Source organism: Pyrus communis, chromosome 11 (assembly GCF_041283825.1).
Source record: "Pyrus communis isolate YQ-2024b chromosome 11, ASM4128382v1, whole genome shotgun sequence".
Lineage (NCBI taxonomy): Eukaryota > Viridiplantae > Streptophyta > Magnoliopsida > Rosales > Rosaceae > Pyrus > Pyrus communis.
The window spans coordinates 30,242,392-30,267,088 of NC_142575.1; the positions used below are offsets into that span (position 1 = coordinate 30,242,392).

The following is a 24,697-nucleotide window of genomic DNA, read 5'->3' on the forward strand; positions in this document are numbered from 1 at the left end:
CCACGCATGAAGACAACAGATATGCTGTCATTTTTCCTTTCTGTATTGTCTTCACTCCCTTCCCTAGGATTCGCTACCAAGTCTTTAGGTCTATATATCGTTCAGCCAAGCCCAAACCCTACCAACATTTTCGTATATCTTTTATTGTCCCCAGTTTAAAGTGTAAGTTCAGCTTATCGTAGTTTAATCAACATATATTGGTTAAGGTATATTGACTCACTGTGGAATGAAAGCCCGGTGCAGGATGCCAGTTTTAGAGCATGTCCAGCCATACCCAATTAACTGGGCTCTAGTGGAGGCCGATAGACAACCTAGGCTTGAATTGCCTAGCCTACCGACTAGTGGATCTGACGTCAGGCTGACTTCAACTCTCTTTTTATACTTTTTTGGCCAAGCACATGTGTTAGACGCGGGAGAATGGCGAGTGGATGAACAAGAAAACAGGGTAGGGGCAGCTGGGCAAGCGCACTTAGTTGGGGGGCCGATGTGGTGCTTACTGGTATGTTGGATTTTCCAATCAACAGTCCATATTTTTAGCAAAGAAAAAAAAAAAAAAAAAAAAAAAAGAATTAAAAAAGGAAAAAAATAAGACGAAATTTTTACCGTTGCCTTATATGTCAAAATCTGGACTATTGGACTACATTTTCTTTTTTTTTTTTTTGGTAATCTAACTTTCCATATAAATTAGGTTAATAAAAATTAAAAAAAATACAGAAAAAAAAATATATAAAAAAAATCTATAAATACCTGATCATGCTTTCGGGTAGTGGCACGTGGAGTGACGAGATTGGTTAAAAATCATATTTGAAATTAATAATAAAATTTTCTTTTATTATTTTATTAAAAAAAACAATAATATTTCATACCAATAGTCTAGACAATTCAGTTTAGGGTAGAGATGCACTTGGGTAGTTACTGTTCACTAAAGACAGTAATTGCCAAGCTTAATTACCTGGGCAGTAATTGCTTGGGCAATTTGGTAGGGGGAAGTGCTCTTACTTACGTTAAATTGCTTGGGCAATGAAGCTATTGACAAGGCGCTCCAATGAGACATAACGAACATAAGCGAGTCATCTTTCAAAGACAAGATCAAGCAGACAGAACTGCCCCATATAGATTATTGGATATAAAGACTACTTCTGTTCCGAAAAATGTAGCAGCTCAGCCTAATGGCACGCCAGGGGCAGACGAGAACCAGAAGGACACACCAGCCTAACTACCAAGAACAGAGGGCAGGCTAAGAATTATTTCGGTTGTCCCATCAGTCCAGCTTTCCTAAGCTGCACTCACGATAATGATTTACATGCTCTCTATTGCGAGAGGGTAAACCAATTCCTCGACACCCAAAAGGGTATGCTCTCCAGTGCGAGAGGATAAACTAATTGCTCTTAAGTGCGAGAAGGTAAACCAATTCCCCGACACCCAAAAAAGTCTGCTTTCCAGTGCGAAAAGATAAACTAATTGCTCTCCAGTGCGAGAGGAAAAACCAATTCCTTGACAGCGAGAGGGTAAACCAATTCCTCGACACCCAAAAGGGTCTGCTCTTCAGTGCGAGAGGATAAACTAATTACTCTCTAGTGCAAGAGGGTAAACCAATTCCCGGACACCCAAAAGGGTTTGCTCTCCAGTGTGAGAGGATAAACTAATTGCTCTCCAGTGCGAGAAGGTAAACCAATTCCCCGACACCCATATAGGTTTGCTCTCCAACACGAGAGGATAAACTAATTGCTCTCCAATGCAAGAGGGTAAACCAATTCCCCGACACCCATATGAGTTTGCTCTCCAGTGCGAGATGATAAACTAATTGCTCTCCAGTGCGAGAGGGTAAACTAATTGCTTTCCAGTGCGAGATGGTAAACTAAATCCCTGACACCCATCTAGGTAAGCTCTCCAGTGCGAGAATGCCACATAGCTCAAAAGATCGAATGCTTGAAGATCAACTAGGCAACAAATGGTTAGGGAGCAGAAGCCACCTTTACACTTAACAGTTCGCTCATTGGACACTTCATCTTCATCAACTCCGATCTTGGCAGCTCCATCCTTGACTATTCCATCTACGGCAGTTGAGAAATCAAACTCAACCAGTTTTCTCATTTTTGGCAAGCAGCCTAGACATGGCATCCCAAATCGTTGCCCATGCCACGCCACTTTCTCAACCCATGCCGAGCCAATCCTTGGCTTCAATCAAGCCGAGTAGCACAAGCAATGGCCTCTACCAAACCACCTCATTAGCCCATGCCAAGCCGACTTCTGGCCCTTGCCAGCCGACGTGTCGCACCACCCTGAAGACTGCCCCGCGACAGCATTATCCACGAAGAAGACAAGAAAAATGAAAATTTTCTTACATTAGTGCGGCACGGAGAAAACGAAGAAAGCAACGAAAGATGGTCATTTGCATGGGCAAGATGTAAAAGATTGCTAGATGAGGGGGAATAAATCGGTATTCAAAGTTGATTTAATAACCCACTTAAGGTGGACTTAAATAGGCTTTGAGAGCAATTTATTTCCCTTTCCTAGAATGATCTAATTTCCTATTAAAGAGGGAATCTACATCAAAATAGGAAGCAGTCCAAAGTTTCCTAAAGCAAAAAAATCTCTACACTTGTTACCCTTTTCTGCGAGCAGCCAATAGGTGTGAGGGCATTTGTGGAGTTAAAAATAATCACAAGGCGACACGTGGATTTTTGGATAGAATAGGATAAAAGTACCCTTGAGACATACCGGGATTCTTATGTGCGAGCAGCGGACAATCATCCCTCAACCAAGTCAAAAATGGCCAAAATAGGTAACAAATTCAAAACTATTTCATCCACCCTCATCCTATATTCTCCACACGGTAATTATTCCATAACCCCCGAAACATTTCTTTTAAATTATGTTAATTAGTCAATTAATGGATTTATTACCAAATTAATCTATTAATGGCTAATTAACTACAAATTACACCAAAAAAATACCACAAATGGCTGGTCCCTATTCTCCTAATAGGGCTGGTCATATCCCTATAAATAGCTCTCCATTCTCTCCAAAAACTACTTCCAAGTCTCTTGCAAAACTCTACAAAATTCTCCAAACACTCTTCCCTCAAAATTCTAACTTTGGCATCGGAGGTTCTTTGGCCCAAGCACCCCCCCCAACAAAATTCATCGTGGGCGCGTGAGGCTTATTTGTTTTGTAGGTGCAATTTTGTCCAACAAAGAGAATGTGGAAATTTACATCCATACATATAATTAGAAAGTAATTTTGTCTATATGTTTAGTCTCTTTAGCATTATCATTTAATTAATAGAGAAATTATTAATAAAAAATAAATTACATCATGATTTTAGTGAAATAACAAAACAAAAAACCAAAAAAAATTAGTGAAATAAAAACGTCATGTGGTGTGGTCCGAATACATTCGTTTCATCCAGTGCTTGTTTGGTTAAGAAATCAAATCTAAGTGCAAGCCTACAAATTCTACATGTGTTCTGTCTTTTGGCATCCTTTAACAATGACACATATTATCTTAGCACTGAGAATGAACGCCATGAGTTAAAAGAGAAAGATCTTAATCACCAAATCCATGACTTGCATTTTGTAGTCAATTTACCAAAGCATATTGGCCTTTTTTATTTTTTATTTTTGAGATAATTAAAGCAATGATCCTTGAATTTTAGCTTAATTGGAGTTGGCCCTGAAATAAAAATTTGTAAATATTGGTCACTAAACTTGATTTAATGATAATGTAGAGCAATAATCCATTTAGTTATAACTCTGATAGATCTTCTATCCAAAACATTTCTAATCAGATACGAAAACTCTAATTAAGCCAAAATTCAGAATTATTGCTCCATTTAAAAAAAAAAAAATTGTATGAGCAAAATATACGTATTTGTGTCTATGAGTACAGTGACACGCGTACTTGGTTTGTCTTATACACGTGGCGCCAAAAAACAAGTTTAAAAGCGGCAACTGCTCATTTCTCTCAGAAACGCGAACTTCGTCATTATTTCTCTCTGATAATGTTCTCTGTCTTGGCCGTTATCTTCACTCTCTCTCTGCGTTTCTTCCCGCCGGTTACTTTAACGGAGAACCGTACAACACCGTTTCAGGCGTTGCCATATCTAGAAACAGCCTGAAGGGCAACAATACACAATCAATCATCCTTAACGCTCTCTCTCTCTCTCTCTCTCTCTCTCCCCCCCCCGGGCCCCCAAATTTTGTTCTTGTAAAATATAACTCATAATTCAATTTCCTTTTCAGGGTTTTGTTTCATTCATGGCTTTTGATGATTTCTTGAGTTCAAGTTTCAATCTTGGGATTTTCCCTTTTCCAAATTCTCTCATATTTTGACTGAATTTTATGATTTTATTTTCTTTAATTTTATACAGTGTGAATTAGAAAACCCAGAAAAATCACAAAAGAGGAGGTGAGAGGAAGTTACAAAGTTGTGTATGTGTGTAGAAGTTGCAGAGTTGGTGCCTTTTTTGGGGTTGAAGAAGAAGAAGAAGAAGAAGGAGAAATGGATGTAACAGAGGTGTCAATAATTCACCATGTGGGGATTGTGTTATGCATGCTGTGGTTGCTTTCCCACTACAATTACTGCCACCCAGTTGCCTACTTTTTATCTCTCATTTATCTTTACCTGGTAAGAATTTTACCATTCACTTGCCTTTACATTTTGTTTTCATTCATCTTTCATATATATATTTGAAACTTGCAGCATTAGGGTCTTTCGCCTTCGATACGTTTTATCAGTGTTATGTAATGATTATTTCTGTTAAGGGAAACATGGTATGTAATATAATTTGGTAAATTGGTATGTGCTAAAAGGGATGTGATTGAAGTGAACTTTTCTTGTACTTGTGAAAGGTTCATGACAGGTACATTACGAGATTGCGGAAGAAATTACAGTTCGAGGAAAGAAAACAGGCTAATCAGAGACGGGTAGTTTCTTACTTTTCCCATTCTGCATTTTCAGTTGTTATTAATTGCTTTATTGGTTAAAAATTATGCCTTCAACAAAACTATAAAAAAAGAGAAAAAAATCCACCCCAAGAAATGTTGTTGGACATGGGGTAAAAATTTAAATCTTAATTTTCAGATGAAACTACAATACTTCATTAGAGTTTTATTTCCTTTTTCGAATACTTCAGGTGCTTTCTGATTCTGAGACGGTGCTGTGGTTGAACCACACAATTGAAAAGATATGGCCATTATGTATGGAACAGATTGCTTCACAGAAGATCCTCCTCCCCATCATACCTTGGTTTTTGGAGAAGTACAAGCCATGGACTGCCGTAAGACTAACTTCTGATCTATAAAAATCAAATACGATGAAATTGTGCTATTGATTTGGATTGATCACTTGGTCCTAATTGCTCTCTTATTAAGACTCTTGGATTTCTTGTTGTAGTTTGATGTATGTCAGTGTCGGTATTTCTGGTATGGTTACTTTATTTAGTATCATATACCTGATTGAACGAGATTGTTGAGTGATCGACAACTCTCAAAGGATGTAATGCTTTGTTTGCTCTTAACTTAGTGTTCTTTAGAGAGTATATTTTCATTTATTAATGCTATCGAAGTGGCAACAACTGTTTTCGTTTCATGCACATCTTATACAACTATGTTATTGTTTTTCATTTTCTTATTGAAGGGCATCCTAAATCATAAAGTGAATTATGTGATGTCCAATATTTCAATCTTTTGCAGGTATAGTTTTGGTGAAACATGTCTTTTTTTTTCTGAATTCGATAGTGTCATCTTGTTAACTGGTGGTTATATATTGATACATTTTTCAGTTATTGACGATGATCTATATATGTTTGCAGAAGCAAGCAGTAGTTCAGCACCTTTACTTGGGAAGAAATGCACCTATACTCACAGATATGAGAGTGGTTCGCCAGTCTACTGATGATGACCACCTGGTATTGTTTACATTCTCTGGAATGTTCAATCAATACTTTTCATCCACTCTTCGTCGCTGCAGGTCCCAAATTCAGATACTAAATTGTAACTTGATGCAGGTTCTGGAGTTGGGATTGAATTTTCTTACAGCTGATGATATGATCGCAGTACTTGCTGTGAAGTTAAGGAAAAGACTAGGTTTTGGGATGTGGGCAAAGTTGAATATTACAGGCATGCATGTTGAAGGAAAGGTATGTACTTGAATAACTGTTAACTGTAGGTCTAGATGGGACTACTTATAAGCTAGTCATGTACGATATTTGTTCGTAGACATCTGAAATTTAAAATTGATGAACAATTTTCCATCTTATGTTGCACTGTAGCTCCTGTTATTTATGCTAGGTACTCTATATCACCTTGTTGAGTTGGTTCAGCTAGTGTAACATAAGTGTATCTGTAAGCTATTTTCATACCTTATTTACATGGGAAATAGGATGTCCACAATGGCATGTACAAACTACTTATACGTTCTGATCAAGCTGAATTTTTCTTTTGAAGGTCTTGATTGGAGTGAAGTTTCTTCGCAGGTGGCCATTTCTTGGCCGCGTGCGGCTATGCTTCGTTGAGCCTCCATATTTTCAGATGACTGTTAAACCTATTTTCACTCATGGACTTGACGTTACAGTACTCCCTGGGATTGCTGGATGGCTGGTAACTTTTATCATATTGAAGCAGAATAAATTCTTAACTCTCTCCATTTCTCGCTCTCCGTCTACGTATCTTTCTCTCTGACTTGCTCTTTGTGATTTTGTCTGCCAGGAGAAGCTTCTGTCAGTTGCCTTTGAGCAGACACTTGTTGAGGTATGGATTTTGGACTCCTCTGTAAACAACCTTTACATCTTGCCCCTATTGGAATGAATATTAGACCTTTAAATCAAATTATTACTTATCTTTGCAGCCTAATATGCTGGTTGTTGACATGGAGAAATTTGTTTCCCCAAAGCAAGGTACTTATCTTTGCAGCCTAATATGCTGGTTGTTCAAAATGTATTTTTAAAATGTTTCGGTTGATAGTAGATGCTCATTTCATTGACAGAAAGTTGGTTCTCTGTGAATGAGAAGGAGCCTCTTGCTCTTGCCAAAATAGAAGTTATTGAAGCATCTGACGTGAAAGCCGCCGATTTAAATGGTCAGTCTCTCTTTGCTAGTACATTGGTGTTAAGTTTCCACGGCATGTTTTAAATTTATATTTAACGGATAGAGCCTTTCTTTCAGGATTTTCCGACCCTTATGTTAAGGGTCAATTGGGCCTTTACCGGTTCAAGACTAAGATACAAAAGAAAACACTGTCTCCAAAATGGCATGAGGAGTTCAAGATCCCCATTATTACATGGGATTCACCTAATGTGCTTGCTATTGAACTTTGTGACAAGGACCGATTCGTTGATGATGCCCTTGGGTGTGTTTCTGAACTTTTTAGTGTAATATGTCCTTCTGTGCCTAGATTTATTCAAATTCGTTACAGAAGTATGCTTTCAGCTTATTTCGAGTGTCGTTTATCACCTTTTATGCCCTTAGTTTCCACTGAAATTGTTTTATAAGTGCTTTCTTACATGCAGGACTAACTTACTCTTATTCTATATCTCCAGTGACTGCTCGATTAACATCGGTGATCTTAGAGACGGCCACAGACATGACATGTGGGTGCCTCTTCAGAATATTAAAACCGGGAGGCTGCATCTTGCAATAACTGTTCTTGAAGACAATGTGAAGGTACCTTTTTACTTCACCTCAACCGCACTCTATCGATCAGGTCTATTATGAGTTGAAAATAAAGAGATTAGAGATTCGTAGTTGTAGTTGCTGCATATGTGCAAGTCTTACCAAAGATGCTCAAGTATGCATTCAAGAGTTTGATTTGAGCCACTTGCATATGCAGGGACCTGAGCAGTCAGAAGTTCAGGAAACGGTAGATTTGGAAGATAAAAGAAATTCATTTGCCAGTGATGCTAGTAAAAGTTCCTTCTCATCTATATCATCCGGGAAGTCTAACAGGTTGGCAGATAACTTTGAGCCGATTGATGTTGAAGGGCAAAAAGAGACTGGTATATGGGTCCATCATCCAGGAAGTAAAGTTTTACAAACTTGGGAAAGTAGAAAAGGAAGGAGCCGACTCCTTGATACCGAGATTCTAAATGATACTAACAGCCGTAATTCAGTCACATCTGGCTCCCAAAACAATGATGACAGAGGCACGGATAAAAATCCCGACGAGAAACGGCACATGAAAGGAGTTCGCAAGGGACTAAATAGGTTATGTTCGATGCTCCACAGGAGTTCCAAGAAGGAGCCGAGTACAAGCAGCTTTAAAGAGACCGCTCGTTCTCAAAGTATTAATCTTAGAGGAGTTCATGACAATGAAAGTGGGGTGAAATTTGTTGTGGAAGATGACCTTTCTGGGCCTCTTTCTTGTAAGGTTCCGGAAGAAAAGGATTTCACTTCTTCAGGAGGGAGTGGTTCAGGTACCCCGGGAAAGGGCAAGTTGAGAGAGATGAAAAGTTTCTTCAAGTGTAATGAAAAATCTGATCGAAAAGATTTTGCAAAGTCTCGAAGTGATTCTTCGGTAGTGAAAGAAAGAGAAATGTTAGAATATTACAACTCTTCTGATGATGATCCTCTGCCCAAATAGTTGATATGTTAGCAGTTATGGTTGCAAGCGACACTGCAGTTGATGCTGAAGGTCCAACGATGAAGGCTGGATTTAAATCTTTCTTATATTAACAGTCCCTCGTGGCTTCGGAAGTAGGGTTCTTTACATTCTCATCCTTATTTACCTCTCTCATGGCGAACTTGCTAACTCTGCAGTCGGCAATGTAGACAAGCCGTGAGGGGTTCCCTTTTGCATTCGTAGGTAAGCCATGCTAGGTTGGTTCTGTTCTGATATATTGCCAATACTTCGTTGGTTTATTTTCTATCATTTCCGGGGAAGAGGGGAAAATAGTAATCAAGGTGAAAAGAGGAAAAGGAAAAACAGCCGGTAGCATTGGGGGCGTATTCTAGGACTGTTTTTCCGTCACCGGATTCTCTTTTGGCAGTGCCATGCTAGAGGGTGCTTGTTTTTTTGACTCGTTTGTTTTTGTTTTCTGTAAACACTAATATATATTACATCGATATTCATGGTCGAAACCAGTGTGGAACCAATATCTTTTTGTGTAGTCATAAGTTCTTGATTGCAATTACCGTGTTACAAGTTTGGGGACGTCGAAAATTACTTGCCCCTTTTCGCCATAAAGAACCCTTCGGGTTAGCAGCGTATTGTAGCACATTCAGTGGTGTAAGCCACAAAAGCATAGAGAAAGGGGAAATATTTGTATAGGGTTTAGGCAATAAAATTACAACTTTGAAAACTCCAATAACTGAAGTTGATTAAACAAGTTCGACTTCCATAATTCCATCGATCCAACATTATCCTCATTCCGGTCGCCATCAGTTTGTTAGGTATTTCCTTGCACAGCTTCAGCAGGACGCCGGAGTGTCAACGGTCCGTGATTACTCAATGTACCGAGATCATTTTATCAGACGAAAAATCTTCAGCTTCTTTCGTTTCATAAATTCGAGTCTCAAGCAGGGCCGGAATATAGGAAGAGTGCCTTTCAATTTACATGGCATCAAAATTGTCTGGAAGGACTATTCTGTGAGAAACATCACCACACAACCATCCATTTTGTATGATTCAACTAGCTACAATTTCTTCAAACGAAGTACAGCAATGGCTGCTCTTCTCTGCAAACATACTTTTGAGAATCTGCCTCCACATCCCCATCTTCGGAAGAAAACCTTGTCGTATCATCTGCTTCAAAACCCATTCCACATCCTGCACCAGATTTTCTTTGCACAGCCCATGAATCAACGCCTTGTACGACACAAAACTCGGACCAACGCCCTTTGAAATCATCCAACTCATAAACCCTTTGGCCTCAAGAAACCTCTGTGCATCAAGGAAACAATACAAAACCTCCTGATAAGACCCTGGATTCGGATCACACCCCTTAAACTTCATTTCCTCCAATAGCTTAATTCCCTCGTCGAATCTCCCTTGCTTCCTAAGCCCCGCTATCAATATATTAAATGTGATGGTATCTGGTTCGATACCCTCATCTTCCATCCTCTTCAACAACCCGAAAGCCTCATCCACCTTCCCATTGACGCACAAACCATGCATAAGCGTCGAAAAGGTCAGCGCGTTCGGCTCACACCTCTGCTTAGGAAATTCGTCGAGCACCCGGAGTGCACCATCCAATTTCCCAAACTCACACAACCCTTTGATGATTATATTCAATGAACACGCATCAATCTCAATCCCCAACCTGGGAGCCTCCAGGAACACCTCATGAACGACTTCGAACATCTTCGTCGAAACGAGCAAATGCAGCACGAAATTGAACGTCTTCACAGAAGGCCAGCAGCCATATCTGGGCATATCGTAAAGGGTGTGAATCGCCCTGTTTATAAAACCACCCACATTGCCGTAAGCCTTGATAACAGACCGGAAAAAGTCGTCGGACAATCGGCATTTGCTTTCGGCTTTGATTCGGGCCATGACGGAGTCAATGGCGTCGAAGAGGCGGGCCTCGGCGAGCTTGGCGATGATCAAAGTGTAGAGAGCTTCATTGGGTTTGTAGTCCTTGCGGTTGGAATAGTGATCGAGTGCCGTGAGGATTGAATTGGGGTCTCTGACGGAGGTGAAGACTTGCAGTACTTCGTTGGGGGATAACCAGTCTTTGTGGTGCAGCTTTTTGGGGATTTCGGGTGGGGAAGATGATGGGTGTGTGGAGAAATTTGATGGGTTTTTGATGATGAAGGTGCAGGATTGAGTTGATTGGAAAAAGATTGGCTTTTTGAAAAGTGCTTTTGTAGAACGTGGAATCATGTTGGCTGCTCAGGTGTGGAATGCTAATGAGGTTTGTGGGAAGTTCATACTGGGGTTTTGGTTGTTTGAGGTTAGAGGACATAATATGGAGGATTTTAACTACACTATCCAAACACAACATCTCAAACTAATGACACGAGGTCACATGTTTTAAGTTGATTTGGTCATATAATTGGCTTGAGACCCCATCACCTTGGTATCTTCTTTTATGAAGTAATTACCTACCCAACCATGATAGACGGTGAACCCTACTACGCGAGGGCTTAAGGGCGCACTTTATGTGATTTCACCAAAAATGAATAGACCAAGACCATCATAATCTCAACTAGTTAAGGTTTCATGCCGACATTCAATTACTTTAATGCCTTACTTAATTACAAGTCTACGTTAATAGGCTCGGCCCGCCACTTTCCTTTTATCAACTCTTAATTCTCTAACACTCCCATGTTTTAAGCTATTATATTCAGTGATTTAAAAAGATCAACAGAAAAAATTAAACAGAAAGTGAGAAGAAAAAAAATTCAACTTCCTAGACTTTAAGCAAGAAACTTTTTACTGACCACCCATTCTTCATGGGAATAAATTCATATTGAAATTGTCACATCATCAATTAACTTTAAGTATGACAATCGGAATTAACGAGTCATCAATTAACTTCAAGTCTGACAATCTAATTAATGAGTCATCAATTCGGGTTTGACAATTTGATTAACAGTGTGTAGGGTTTTTGCGAGTTTACGAAAGAATTTGTAGGGTCTTATAAGATCGGTACCAATTTGAAATGCACCCTAATGCTTGGGGAGGGTTCATACTTTTTATGTACTAAAACCCCATAAAGTTACAACCATGCTAGAGAAGATTTGAATCATTTGAGGCAAAACTAGAAAAGCACACTCCCTTCTTTTCTGAATTTGTCACCAAGAATTTTATTGATCCATTATAATTTACAAAAGTTTCTAAATCGACTATGTTATCTTTCCTTATCTTTAACATATGAAACCATTTTGTGCCAGTGTGATCATAATTCCAAAACCTATAAGATTTGACAATATAATATGACTCTATACAATATATACTATGAATAATTAGGGCCAGCTTCTAAAATCATCTGTTCTTCTTCTTCCCTGCAAGAATTGGTTGGATCTGTAAGTGCCTGTTGAACGCCTCGTTGAACAGGAAACGAGTCTGGAATGCTGATATAATCGGAAGCCATGAAAAGACCGCGATAGGTGCAAAGAGAGCAACACCCATTCCGTAGTCATAAGTCTTGGCGAGTACTCTGGTGAATTCCCAGAATCCAGTATTCTCTATCAGGGGCCTCACAGCTTGTGCAAACTGAACCAACAAAGTTATCAGCGAAAAAGAAATAAGGCAGACCGAAAGGAAAAGGTTCTGTGTCATCGTAAACTTACCAATATCAAACCCCAGCCTGTCGGAAAAAATGCTAGACAGCAGACGACTAAGTCCTTCCAGGAGAGTTTGCATATAAAATAGAGAGCAAGTATGACAGCAAGAACACCCAAGAAGAGGAATGCCTTGAACAGCCTAAACACGAGGTGATAGTTAGCGCTGAACTGTTTCCTTCCGAGATTCACTGCCTGCGAAGAATGATGAGGTGATCGTGTTAGTGACTCATGCAAAAAGCTATACAAGGGAACTGACGATCTATTTTTTTCATGTAACCTATGATCAATTTGAAGAAAGCACTCGATATTAGACACACATGTTCATTGCTACTGCATTAGGTCAGAAAATTTCTGAAATTAATTGGTCACAAAAAGAATGAAGGCAAGTAGATAATTTGAGTAAATGTCAAACGAAAAGACATTCCGAAATCCAGATTTCTCAGACAAAAAGAAAAGAGAAGGGACCAAACAGATTTTTTTTCTTCGTTGTTGCATCTTAGATATAAGCATAGTTTCTAATAGAAGGAGATTATAAGGTTTACCTTTACTAACAAGAAAACTGCGAGGATCACAATCCATGAAAGCAAATATACGAGAAAATTCATGCTATTCTGGGAGATGTCAAGGTGGTAGACCAGACCATACTGATACAGGAAAAACCGAACGGAAAGGAGTATTTCAAGCAACCTAGAAGTCATCCCTGAACGGCGAAGATGGTCTTGCTCATCCATCCACCAAGACTGCCAACTTTTGTCTTGTTGAACTCCAATACCACCCTGCTGCCTGATCCACTTGTTCCAATCTTTCCAGTCGTCTACTATCTTCTCCCAACTGAATCCGGAGGGATTAAAAAGAAATGGAGCAAACAACCAAGTGATTGACATGAACCAAATCGAATAAGTGATTAATACATACGCCATGCTGCTCTGATAAGACCGCCTATATAAATCGTAAACAATCAACAGGAGCAACAACTCGAATCCTTTCACAAAGTGGCTTCTTGAATATGACCTGTAGTTCTCAGTGAAGCTAGTATGGAACACAACCACCTTACGCCCAGTGGGTCTGTATTTAGCACCACCATGCAGAATTGCTCGGCCATAATAATGTATTTTTGTGCCGAAGGAGAAGGTGAAGAAAATAGAAGCCAGCTGCAACTGCATCAGGACAAAATCTTTAAGCGCGTTAAGGAATCCCTTCTCTAGCCCAATTTCCATCACCATTGGTAATCCTGTTAGTAGACCTAGCTGTATAAATGACTGCGATGCAAGAGCCGTTTCCAAGGATTGTATGTTCTGCAGTCTTGCTTCAACTATAATCACTCTTTCCAAGCCACTGAGGACAAGGTATAACTGTCCGTAAAGGAAGACGTATATTCCAATAACTGACATCTGAGAAGTTTTATAGCAGAATTTTAGATTAATCACTCCAAACAGAAATAAATAAACAAGAACAAATTGTTTGGGGGTTCAAACGAATTACCAGACTACTAAAGTAAAACCCAATGGTTGTGAAATAACATGATAGCATCCGGAAGAAATCAAACTGGCGTCCAAGGTGGTATATGTCACGGCTTATAGTCTGCTCACTGTTTCCGTTAGCAACCTTAGCTTCGAACTTTGATATCTGGTTCAGACTTACATCACGCCCCTTGCCAACTTGCATGTACTCGTGATAAGTTATACATCCGCGTCGTAAAGTGCAGTTAAATCCTACATGATATCTTATGTAAGCAGCTTGAAGAAATATCAACAATATAGGAATGTGATTTTTAACATCACTAAATCTTACCAGCAAAAACATCCTCGCTTAGGTTAATTGTTTTTGATGCTTTGCTTATGCCGCCTCTTGTGATGTGAAATAGTCTGTCAAATACATCGGGATGTCCATAATGGAACCGTACCCTGTTTATCGAGAACAGGAATGAGAATGTATAAGTATAGCGCACAACAGATACAGAAGCAAGCACACGTGTGTTCGATGTCATTGAAAAATGAGCTTAGGAAACAAGATATCCGTTACTTGAGGGGATTAGCAAGAAGCCTTTGACCAATGGTGACGAAGCTTGTCTCTTGATACGACATGAACCAAGCAAGAGAAGAAACACTGCAAGAAAAGAAAAAAAAAGAATCGACTTAACAGTTCAAGAATGTCTGAATAACATATTAGTTTATAAAAACTCAGGTGAAATACATTTGCTAGTGATGCATTTCACATCTCATATGATGTCAAAATCGAAGTTTAGGGGATTAGAGGAGCTGACCTTCCTGTAAATATGTGTTCCCTCAAACCAAGTAGCGTCGGAGGTCTCCGTCCTTGGTTCTGAAGAAATTCTTGCAGAACGTTTCTCATTTTGAATGCTTCTTCCAGATAACTATCCTATAAAGGCAGATAGTATAAGAGAAACAAACAAGAAAATGACTAATCCTTAGGTACTGGACAAGGAACCTACTTGGTTCATATCAATGGTCTGGAGAGCTTCACCACGAGTGAAAATTATCCCGTGATTCTGGTTTTCGGGCTTCCCTTCTCCAATAGTTGGTGGACCAGGAAGCTTTATGCGATATATTTCCTATGAATGATCACAGCACATATGATGAAAGAAAACTTGGGGACGATGCATTGAGCGGTTGATATGATAAAAACTAATTTGAACTTTACTTAAATTGCTTGACATGAATATCCAATTTGGCATACTAATCCATATAATTTTTGTACATACCTGATCAAAATCATTGACAGCTTTAACCAATACAGAAGAATAAACTTTCTGAGGCTTTTTATCACCTATCACTTCTTTCTCCTCAACGTAAGCAACGCGGAGAGATGGGTGTCTTCAAGAAAAAATTTCTAGAGTCATATGACTTCTAAAATTTTACTGTAAAAGTTCCGTACATCTGCAATAATTTTTTTTCTTTCCCAGGTAGAAGATTACCTTTTCATCAAGTCAATAATGTCTTTTGCACGTGGATCTCCAGAAGCTTTTTGTGATCCAAACAATTGACAAGTAAGTACATATGTGAATTTCATGTCTGCTAATGCATCTAGCTGAGCAGATAACAGGTGATTTCTACTTTCAACGGCGTCATAACCTTCAAGAATATCTGGAAGAAGAGAATAGGCCAGATGGCATACAAGTGCTTACTGAAATCGTCTAATAAAAAACTACAATGAGATTTGCATCAGAGATTCAGAATACAAACCTTCATCTTCAGCCACGTCGAGGAATGCTTGTAATTTTAAGGCTTCTCTATAGTACATCATTCCTCGAACTGTTACAACCATATACATCAAAAAGGAGGTTATTAAAATGATCAACTGATCTGCTGGATTTAGATTATGTCAGATCTTATATTCACCTGTTCTGCTTAGCGTTTGGCCCCGGTAGGAAGCCCAATTCCTAAGCTCTTCCTCCTTGCTTTCCTCTTTCAATCCATCCAAGTTTTCACAACCCATGCGCTCCAAGAAGTTTTTCCACTCATCTGAGAAATATGAGAGGCAATTGTTCAGAGATGAACCTAAACGGATAGCCTACAACGTAACGAATATATTCACTATCTCAGTACCTGGAAATATCTTTTGCATGTAAAAGATGATGGAGACCTCTCGTTGGCTCGAATGAAGCTCCTTCATTGAAAAATTAATATCCTCCATGAAGTGTGGTGTCATAACACTATCAACAAAAAGTCGGTCAGATACAGATGATGGGATTGCAGTTGTTTTTATGTATAAAAAAATCAGCTTCTTCATAACTGGAAAATTTACGATTTTCCTTTCGACTCCAATTGTTTGTTAATTTGAAATGTCACCATCAAGATGTTCGTATGATGATCTAAATACATGGCAGAATGAAAGAAAAAAATGCATAGAAAAACCTATGAGAAAATAACAGTTAAGAGGAGAAAACAGACCAGAAAGGCAGCATATTGCAGACTTTGGGTGCGCCGGGCATGTTCATAAAGAGAGAAGTGGCAAAGAATGATATGCGTCTTCGAGCCTCCAAGTTAGTTGGAATGTCCAATGCTGTATCCTTGACAGTAAGCAACAGATGGAAACGCTTGATCTGCACTTGAAACAGTTGGTTAAACTAATGAAACTTAAGAAGGAAAATCGTAACGAAAACATCAACAAAGATGAGAAGGAGGTAAGGAATATCACCTGCTCAATCAGAGAAGCACTGTCGTCTGGCAAAGGGAAATGGATGGAGTTCTTGTCATCAGCGGAGCCAAATAATTCTGGTTCAATGGTTCTCTTAAAATCAACAAAGTCCACGTCGATTTGTTGGAATGAATTCAGCAAATCCAGTATCCTGCATGATTACATGAATACCAGTTAAGTGCACAAAATGAATTGAATCTTCAAAATGAAACAAAGTTTTATACGCCAAACCTGGAGCCATTAGTCATCATATCGTTGGTTACAAGCTCAAATATATCTTGAAGAATCTTCACAACTTTACTGTGATGCTCTTCGTTTCCCTCAACCTTAAAAGATTTCATATCAAAGATTAGAATGACTTAAAGTCAGGGTTTTTAAAAGTGATCGGCAATGGTTTAATGGCTTTGCAGGAATTGGAATAACCACCAGAAGTTCAATCAACTCGATACATTTGGCGAGAAGAAGTGGAAGTTCAGTCATCCTTAAATCCTCAAGAAGACTTGACCTTGCGATGCTTTCGTCAATTTCAGTCAGCACGGCAGATACAATACTGATAAAAATTCAGAAAAACGATATACATTATAAGTGGGAATAGGAACTCTCACGAATCTCCATTACGTTTTCTTTCAAGAGGTTAAAAAAGGAGAGAAAACACACTGCCACACGCGTGCACATACACACGCACTCATAAACATAGATTTCAGATGATGTCTCTACCTTTTTTCAAGATCACCAACAATGAGGATTTCGAGGATGTACTTCAAGGATTCGTAGCACTCCTTCACAGCACAGTACATGTACTCGTCTTTTTTGATTTTTCTGATAAGAATCTCATCCTTCCCGACAAAATCCTTTGCGATACTCAGCGCTGTTGAAAACTATTATGTACAGGAGAGATGTTCATAAGTGAACCAAAATAGTAAAGAAAGATACGATGATACGATTTAAAGGTTTTGAATGTAGAAGATACCTTATTCGCAAGAAGGAAAACAGGCCAACGAACTCTGCCAGAAAATAGTTCTGATGACATAGGCATACTCATCAAATCCAACTCCCTATTTTAGAAAATAAACTTGTAAGGCACCTTCTGTTAAGCTTTGCTGAAAAACACACGCCTGTGCCAAGTTAAATCACCTGTTGTTTATCAAGTCCTCCGTTCGAAAGCTATTGATAATTTGGTTCCAAACTAATACAAACTTTGCAAGGCCATTGTTTTCAGTCTTTGAGACCTGAGAATACGAGATTGAGTTAGCAAAAGATTTTTCAAGAAATTTGATCGATAGAACAATTAAAACCTCGTACCTTTTTGAATTTATTGTGAAAGAAACCGTTTTTTCTCTTTTGATCATTTCTTGATGAGGGTGGGATAAGGGAAACATTGAATGCAGAAGGCAAAGTGTGAAACCGACTTCTCAACATCCCCAACGTCCGAATCTATAGTACAGAAGAGGAGTAAGATAGGTAACAAAATGTTTTCGGAGGGAAGAAAATTAAAAAACACAGCTTACCTCACCAAGGTGGTGCAATATGCCATAGACTCCACCAAAGATTGTGCAGTAAACAGAATACCATATCTGAGTGTCCATAAAATACACCTTATAAGAAGAAAACAGAAATAACCGCACGTGAGTTTCGGGTATCAGCATCAATATGCATATCGTTATGATGCTAATGAGCTGCCAACCTATTAAATTGCACTTCTATCATCTGAAAAGACAGAAGATTGAACATCAAACGGAACTACTTTAGATACTTTAAACAAAACTCACAACTACGATTGGAGCCCATACAGCAACAATTACACCGGCATTACTCTGAACTGCAATAGGACAAATTCTTTAGTATAATCGAAAATCTTCAACTCCCTATACTCACTATGTAAAAAAATATGGTATTTACCTGTCGGAAAAAGCTCGTGCCACTCATAATGTTTCACACTAAGTTTAATGATCTGTTTCGTTGGTTCTATGAGCGGTTTTATCTGCATTGTTCCATAGGCCATTGCAAGCAAATAAACGTTCAGAAAATTACTTACAAAAACACATCGTAAAAAGGAATCTAAAACTCAAAGAAGATACTTCAGTTTCGAACAGAGAAGGAAACCTCATTTCCCAATGATACATACTGAACTTTGTGAATCCAATTACTAGAACTAGCTATATCAAGAGACTGGCATTAATATTGATACAACCACATTTTCCAGATATTTGACTCTTCGAAACTAATGTTTTTCATATTATTTGGCTATCTTTTGAGAACCATTTCCTTTGAATAAGTGAATATATTTATCGTCGCCTAAACTTTCTTGAAAGATTAATTACAGTCCTTTAGGATAACAGATGCAGTGATGGTAGTACCCACCTCGAAGAAGTAGCTGAAAGAAAATTTGCTCAGTAGTACTAGCACCCAAAACACTGTATACCTAAGTAATAAGAAAGACATCATATTAGGGCACAATATATAAAAGCATAGGTACGTAACAAAAATTTATCATAGGGTTTCGTATATACTTCAAAACTGAAAGCTGGCTTTCTTGCATCCCACGACCAATATATAATCCAGACTGCACGATCAGAACAAAATTTTCAATATATATCGACAACTTCCAAAACCAAAATTCAATCTGAGAGTTGCCTATAAGATAAACCTACCTGTGTCCACCAAGACAAAATAGTGCATATTCGGTAATTTGAGATCTCGATGTATTTGCGAATAGAAGGAACCAAAAACAGCACCATCTCAACCGCGTTAGTCATCAAATAAATTGCAACTGCAACCATATAGGAGGAGAAACACCACTCCTGAAGCCAGCTTCCATATCGTGCAGGATAACAAGTATATTTTCTTCTAGAATTTCCATAATAAACAGGAAGCACTATAGTCCATATCGCTGCAACAACCAGCTTCATAACATGTCTTACTTTTCCAGAGAATTCCATTGTTTGTCTGGCTTTCCATGTAAATACAATGTCGAGCATTGCTGCAACCCCAACCCTCTATTAGGTTAATAAATTCCCCAAAACGAAATGGAAAAATAACGAGCACATAAACGACATTCTAGTCATTCTACTTAGCCTATTGTTCAGTACAGTGATTGTAATAAAAATTATACCTCGTAAGAGTTTAAGAAATGCAGATGTGACAAATATGCTCATGACATCCTCGAATATAACCTTGTCAAACAGTTGAAGTGGAGATTCCAATTCATGGCATGCCATAATTATCAATGCCTACAAAGCAAAAGGAAACATTAAGCACACGGGAATCATTGTCAGAAGGTGCTTGGTAAAGCATTCAGACTAAAAAAATGTTCACCTGAAGTGAAAGAATTAAAAAGCTCCACATTCTGTCAAAGCTTCTAAAAATTTGCCAAAATGAACGGACTTCTACAAAATTTGTTTTCCCTAACCATTGGGGCTTGCGATCCTCTTCTTTATTAGTAGCCTGTGACAATAGAAAACATGTGAGACATGAACAAGAATTGTCAAATTATGGATCTGTTAATTCATTAACTGCAATCCTGAACAGAGAGCAGTAATATGATTGTGATATAATATACCCCAACTTCCACTTCCTCCCCGTCTTCCCTCCTTTCTTCTACAGAACCAGTGGATACTGAAGCCTTCTTAGGTTTTGGTTTCTTTGAAGGTTGTGTGCAGAAGAAATCATGGTCTAGACGCATGGGCCAACCTATTTCGAAACAATCAGGAGACCTGCAAAAGAAGGGCAGATTTACAGCCTCGCGACTCATGATTCTAACTCGGTGGGAGACAAATTTGGATCAAATGCAGCAGTATTAACATATATATATATATGGAAATAGATAGAAGATCAAGTTCAGTTCTAACCAAAAATACTCATTCAGATCATCATAGTTTCTCCACATGGCATGGTCAGTTGTCCCACCTTTGCTTTTCTTGGCTTCCTTCAGTTTCATTAGACCAAAAATGAATAACTACAGAACGGGCTCAACTGAAAAATTAGGGTGCATTCACAAAGTACCTCGCTTATAACCGTGTATATGGGGGTAACTACATTGTTGAGGAAAGACTCGGGCTGGCCTCCATATGCTGGCATGACTTTCTCCCATGTTGTCAAGCTAACAGCACCAGTTAGCATACCATGTAACTCATATGCCATCTTCAAGAAAACAAGAAAATAATAAGTGACAGTTATACTACAGAAAAAAATTCTTCAAGTGAAATAAATGTCAAGACTCGAGATGTATTTGAATGTGAAATAAGAACATGAAATTAGATTCAGTCATATGGAGCTACTAAATCGAAAGAGACAGTAAACTTACATGGTGAAAAATATAACATAGACACTCTGGCATGAATCGCAGATTTGCAGCCTCCCCCCAGATAAGAAGGTAAAGCGCTAGATATAAAAGTTTATACTGTTGTGCTTCTTGTTTCACATAAGGCAACCTACACCCGTAAACAATGTAACTTATAGTAAGGAGTCATGTACACAAGTTTAAGAACTTCAAATTGGTGAAACAGAAGCAATCACAAAAGAGCAGGAAATTTCAGTGTGTCTTTTGACGTGGGTGGAAAGCAGATAATTTAATCTTACCGGATGTTGCTTTTCCTACCAAAAAATTTGCACCAGTTTGTATAATTTTTAAAAAATTTGCGCATTAACTCATCCACTGCACCATCTTCTAACTGGTATCATAAGAATAAGAATGGCACAAAAAGTGAAAAAAACAGAAGAAATATAGTGTTAAACCAAGACGTATAAACTCTGATGACAGAAGAACCTTTGAGACAGATGCCAGCTTATGAGTTTTTCGTATGTGAATGTTAGCAAGGAGTAGAAGTAGATGTTCCCTCTGATTGGTGACATTTCCCTCCTGACATAAGATATCATATGAATCAAATTTATGAAGGGAAGATTCACAGAACAGAGAAAACTATGCCGTGCATGTCTAACTGGCCAAGTAGAAGGGGGTAGGCCTGGTAGTGGGGAGAAAATTAAATAGAAACTTTGGAAGAGATTACCTGAAATCCAAAGCAGTACTGAAGAAAATCAAACATATCAATGAAATCCCCATGTTTCTGAAAATCATTGGCCGAAGGTATACCACGAATATTGCGAATAGCAGCTAGTGCAGCCTTAATCTGTATCATTTCGTTAGATTATTAGCATTCTCGACCAAATTTACAATTTCATAGGACCTGCACTATCATATACTGATATGACCACTTGGATCATTCTACATAAGTAAAAGTTCCGGAAAAGAAATAGAACTTTTATCTAACATACAAAATCATACCTCAGGTAGTTGCATAATTGCTTGCTGAATACCTCCATGATCGAGTGGTAGAATATTATATGGCACGAAGAGATCATTAGATTTTTTCTGGATGCGACCTCTATTAGCAAGTGCCTACGGGATAATATATATAAATCAAACGGAAACATAAGACATACGCATTTCAGGTATAAAAGAAAAGAACAAAAGCATCACTTTTATCATCATATAAAATGTGCCTACAAGAAGAATACATAAAAACAAAATCGAAACAGAAAGGGGAAAATACCTGAGGGTTTGTATTTGAAACTCTCTTCAGAACTTCAAACAAAACAGAGCCGATTCTACGTGCATTTATCAACTGCTCTCTGTGTCTGATTCAGATCAATTGCCACAAATGAATTGTGCTTAGCAGACAAATCTATTTGATACTTTTAGTTTATTAGAAACCAAGTTGAATATCCCGAAACATACATATGCATATAATGTACGTGTGGATGTATTTACCTGTTCTCCAAATGAAACGCTCTATCATGTTTAATGATGTACTCTTTGTGAGCATGATAGACACGTCTCAGCTCACGTATATCGCTCTCTTCCTTCCGTTTGCTTATTGTAGTTTCTTCATCCTGTAAACCATAAAAAACAAGAAAAAATGTCAAAATTGTGAAAGATTATATTCCACCCCAGAAGAAATCAACTTTTTTGCTTCCACGAATACTGGTAGAATCAAGGAGTTTACATACACAGGAAAAACATAGTATATACTTCCAACTGAAACACAGAAACGCCAGAGAAGGGAACTATCTTCGACCTAATCCTACTCCATACATGAAAGTTATGCAATTTCCCTGTTAGCAGTTGCATATTTTTGTATACTATACTTTGATATGTATAACTACCTGTTCAAGTCGCTGGAGAAGGGAAGTTTTGAATTGTCGAACACCCCGACCAGTGGAATTGCGGTCCATATTATGTGCTATTTCAAAGGCATGAAAGCGGCCTGCTCCATAAAAATCACTCAGACAACGCTACTGGTTCGTGAATAAATTTTAACTCACAACGAAACCACTTATAACATCGAATTCTGCTATCCTTGAGAAAAGATTCAAACGTATCTTCGAAAAGCAAATTGAAATTCAAGGAAAAGAAGAGGGAAAGCATTTTTCTTTGAAAATAATCTCAAACCTCATTACATCAACCATTTTTCGTATCATCTATCGAAATTCCAACTTACTAATCGATTTACCCCTTAAAAATTCTAAATTGAGGTGAACAGATTGAATTTCTGCAACCTTAAGTATAAATATTTGAGAGCCAAAAGAACAAAAATTACAACTCAACTTCATGTTACAAAACAATTATCAGTTTTCTAATGTTGATTTGACTTACTTGCTAATCAAGAAAACCTCCAAATTTATCAAAAAATCTCTCACCCCTTTGTAACTGACACCCTATAAAACAAACCAAAAAGAAAAAAACAAAACAAAACTTAACAACTCACACAGATAAGCAATACGGGGCTCCTCGATTTCTATCAAATTTGCAACACGCAGAAACCTCTGGATTTCAGAAGCCAGAGTAGCAGGCAATCTCTCGCTCTCAAAGGGTTCAGGAACATGATTGTGATAACTTGTAGAGCCCATAGTAATGGCCCGTGTAACGGGCCCTTGCGGCTCTTCCAGGTCGCCTTCATAGATAGGCTCTGCAAGCACAATCTCAGACATTGCTGGGAGCTCAACGGGAATGGTGGGAATGTGAACAAGGGACAATCTGACACGGGTTCATAGTATATAAGTGGGATCTTCTCCATGAGTTGTTTGCTTAATGTGGGCAGATTTGGCTAGTGAGAAGTGCTTTTTGCTTTATACAGTTTGATTTGCAAAGAGGATTTGTTATCTTTTTGCTTTTGCTTTTGGAGCTGTGTTTTGCTTTCTCTTTTGAGAGAGGGAACTACATGAATTTCTTCGTTTGGAAGGGTGTCATGAGCAGTTTCCTTCACTTTATAGTTTATGGGTAAAAGAGCCAATGGGGTTGTGAAATGATTGCGCGTTTCTCCCACGAGTGAACGAATCCAAGCCCAATTCGTATATTCTTGTATCTTAGACATTACGTACGTATATTAAAAAAAACCTTCTACATCAGAGAAAAATGAAAAATCTATTGAATGTTTATTAGATAAATACTAAAATTTTACATAATAGCCAAAGTGTGATGGAGATGGCACTCATTGCCTTATTCGCCCAATTGACGGGTTATTATTGTATTAATGAGGTGAACTTGCTTTCACGATAGATCGGGTGGATGAGAAGTGAGAAGAGGAAAAGAGAACGTAAATTTAAGTTTATTTGATGAGGGTTTACTTGAAAGAATAAATGACTGAGGAGGGAGAATTCTAAAATTTTGTTAGGTAGGAAGATATAAAAGTTGGATGCGACTAGCTCCCTAATTTTGTTTCAGAAAGTTTCCAATGACACACGTACTCTAATGTCATGTCTAGTATTTTAGTAATCATGACTGAAAGGGCTTCTACATCTCAAATTTGGACCGAGATGAGCAAATGTTCATGTGTTGTGTTTTTAATATTAGGAGTAATACAGACATAATTAGTTTAGCTAAATTAATTAGAGTAGTATGTTGTATTTTCTGCACTAAAATTTAAATCTTCCTCCTTATAATTTAAAAAGAAGAATCTACTACACTATGTAAAGAGTTTTACCATTATTTTCATCCACAATCTTTTGAATATACATACAAACCACACAAAGGCCCAATAATATATATGTACCCACTAACAAGATATGGGATTTACATCAACTAGTATAAGTATGTGCATATTTTCAATTGTAGCATTCCATTATGGTTAGCTAATATATTTTTTAAGTTATTAACTTTTTAGCACATATATTCTACCATTGGTATAATGACACGTGATGCATCACCCCGTGTTTTAGTCACACTGAAAAATCTCTCCTCAAATCAGTCTTCTAGCATTAGAGTCGTCTGTGACATTTTATGGGCTCTGTGCAAATTTAATAAAAAGGTCCTCCTA

General features: G+C 38.2%; 3 protein-coding genes across 3 annotated transcripts; 1 reads left to right on the forward strand and 2 right to left on the reverse strand.

Moving 5' to 3' along the window:
• The first annotated feature begins 3,969 nt into the window (after positions 1-3,969).
• LOC137743757 (C2 domain-containing protein At1g53590-like) lies at positions 3,970-9,077 on the forward strand. Its single transcript, XM_088680473.1, has 13 exons — positions 3,970-4,152; positions 4,373-4,629; positions 4,854-4,928; positions 5,138-5,281; positions 5,816-5,911; positions 6,011-6,142; positions 6,450-6,602; positions 6,711-6,752; positions 6,850-6,898; positions 6,988-7,080; positions 7,167-7,350; positions 7,541-7,664; positions 7,831-9,077. Exons 2-13 carry the CDS (start codon positions 4,504-4,506, stop codon positions 8,578-8,580), a joined length of 1,968 nt encoding a protein of 655 aa, XP_088536599.1. The 5' UTR covers positions 3,970-4,152; positions 4,373-4,503; the 3' UTR covers positions 8,581-9,077.
• A 164-nt stretch (positions 9,078-9,241) lies between these two features.
• Positions 9,242-10,958, reverse strand: LOC137743779 (uncharacterized). Its single transcript, XM_068483720.2, has one exon. It carries the CDS (start codon positions 10,819-10,821, stop codon positions 9,625-9,627), a length of 1,197 nt encoding a protein of 398 aa, XP_068339821.2. The 5' UTR covers positions 10,822-10,958; the 3' UTR covers positions 9,242-9,624.
• Positions 10,959-11,722: 764 nt separating this feature from the next.
• On the reverse strand, positions 11,723-23,477 carry GSL04 (glucan synthase-like 4). Its single transcript, XM_068481314.2, has 41 exons — positions 23,150-23,477; positions 22,548-22,648; positions 22,153-22,274; positions 21,935-22,019; positions 21,667-21,780; positions 21,392-21,511; positions 21,151-21,243; positions 20,964-21,055; positions 20,689-20,815; positions 20,388-20,525; positions 20,234-20,310; positions 19,945-20,098; positions 19,701-19,829; positions 19,498-19,615; positions 19,037-19,365; positions 18,896-18,948; positions 18,747-18,807; positions 18,285-18,366; positions 18,155-18,204; positions 17,894-17,980; positions 17,688-17,819; positions 17,520-17,614; positions 17,356-17,440; positions 17,103-17,263; positions 16,812-16,935; positions 16,617-16,711; positions 16,386-16,536; positions 16,139-16,290; positions 15,794-15,900; positions 15,587-15,709; positions 15,431-15,499; positions 15,163-15,331; positions 14,950-15,061; positions 14,680-14,799; positions 14,491-14,606; positions 14,250-14,333; positions 14,019-14,131; positions 13,710-13,939; positions 12,770-13,618; positions 12,234-12,419; positions 11,723-12,156 (listed from the first exon to the last, which is right to left on the reverse strand). The coding sequence occupies exons 1-41, from the start codon at positions 23,370-23,372 to the stop codon at positions 11,926-11,928; spliced, it is 5,859 nt and encodes a 1,952-aa protein (XP_068337415.2). The 5' UTR covers positions 23,373-23,477; the 3' UTR covers positions 11,723-11,925.
• Positions 23,478-24,697: the final 1,220 nt, after the last annotated feature.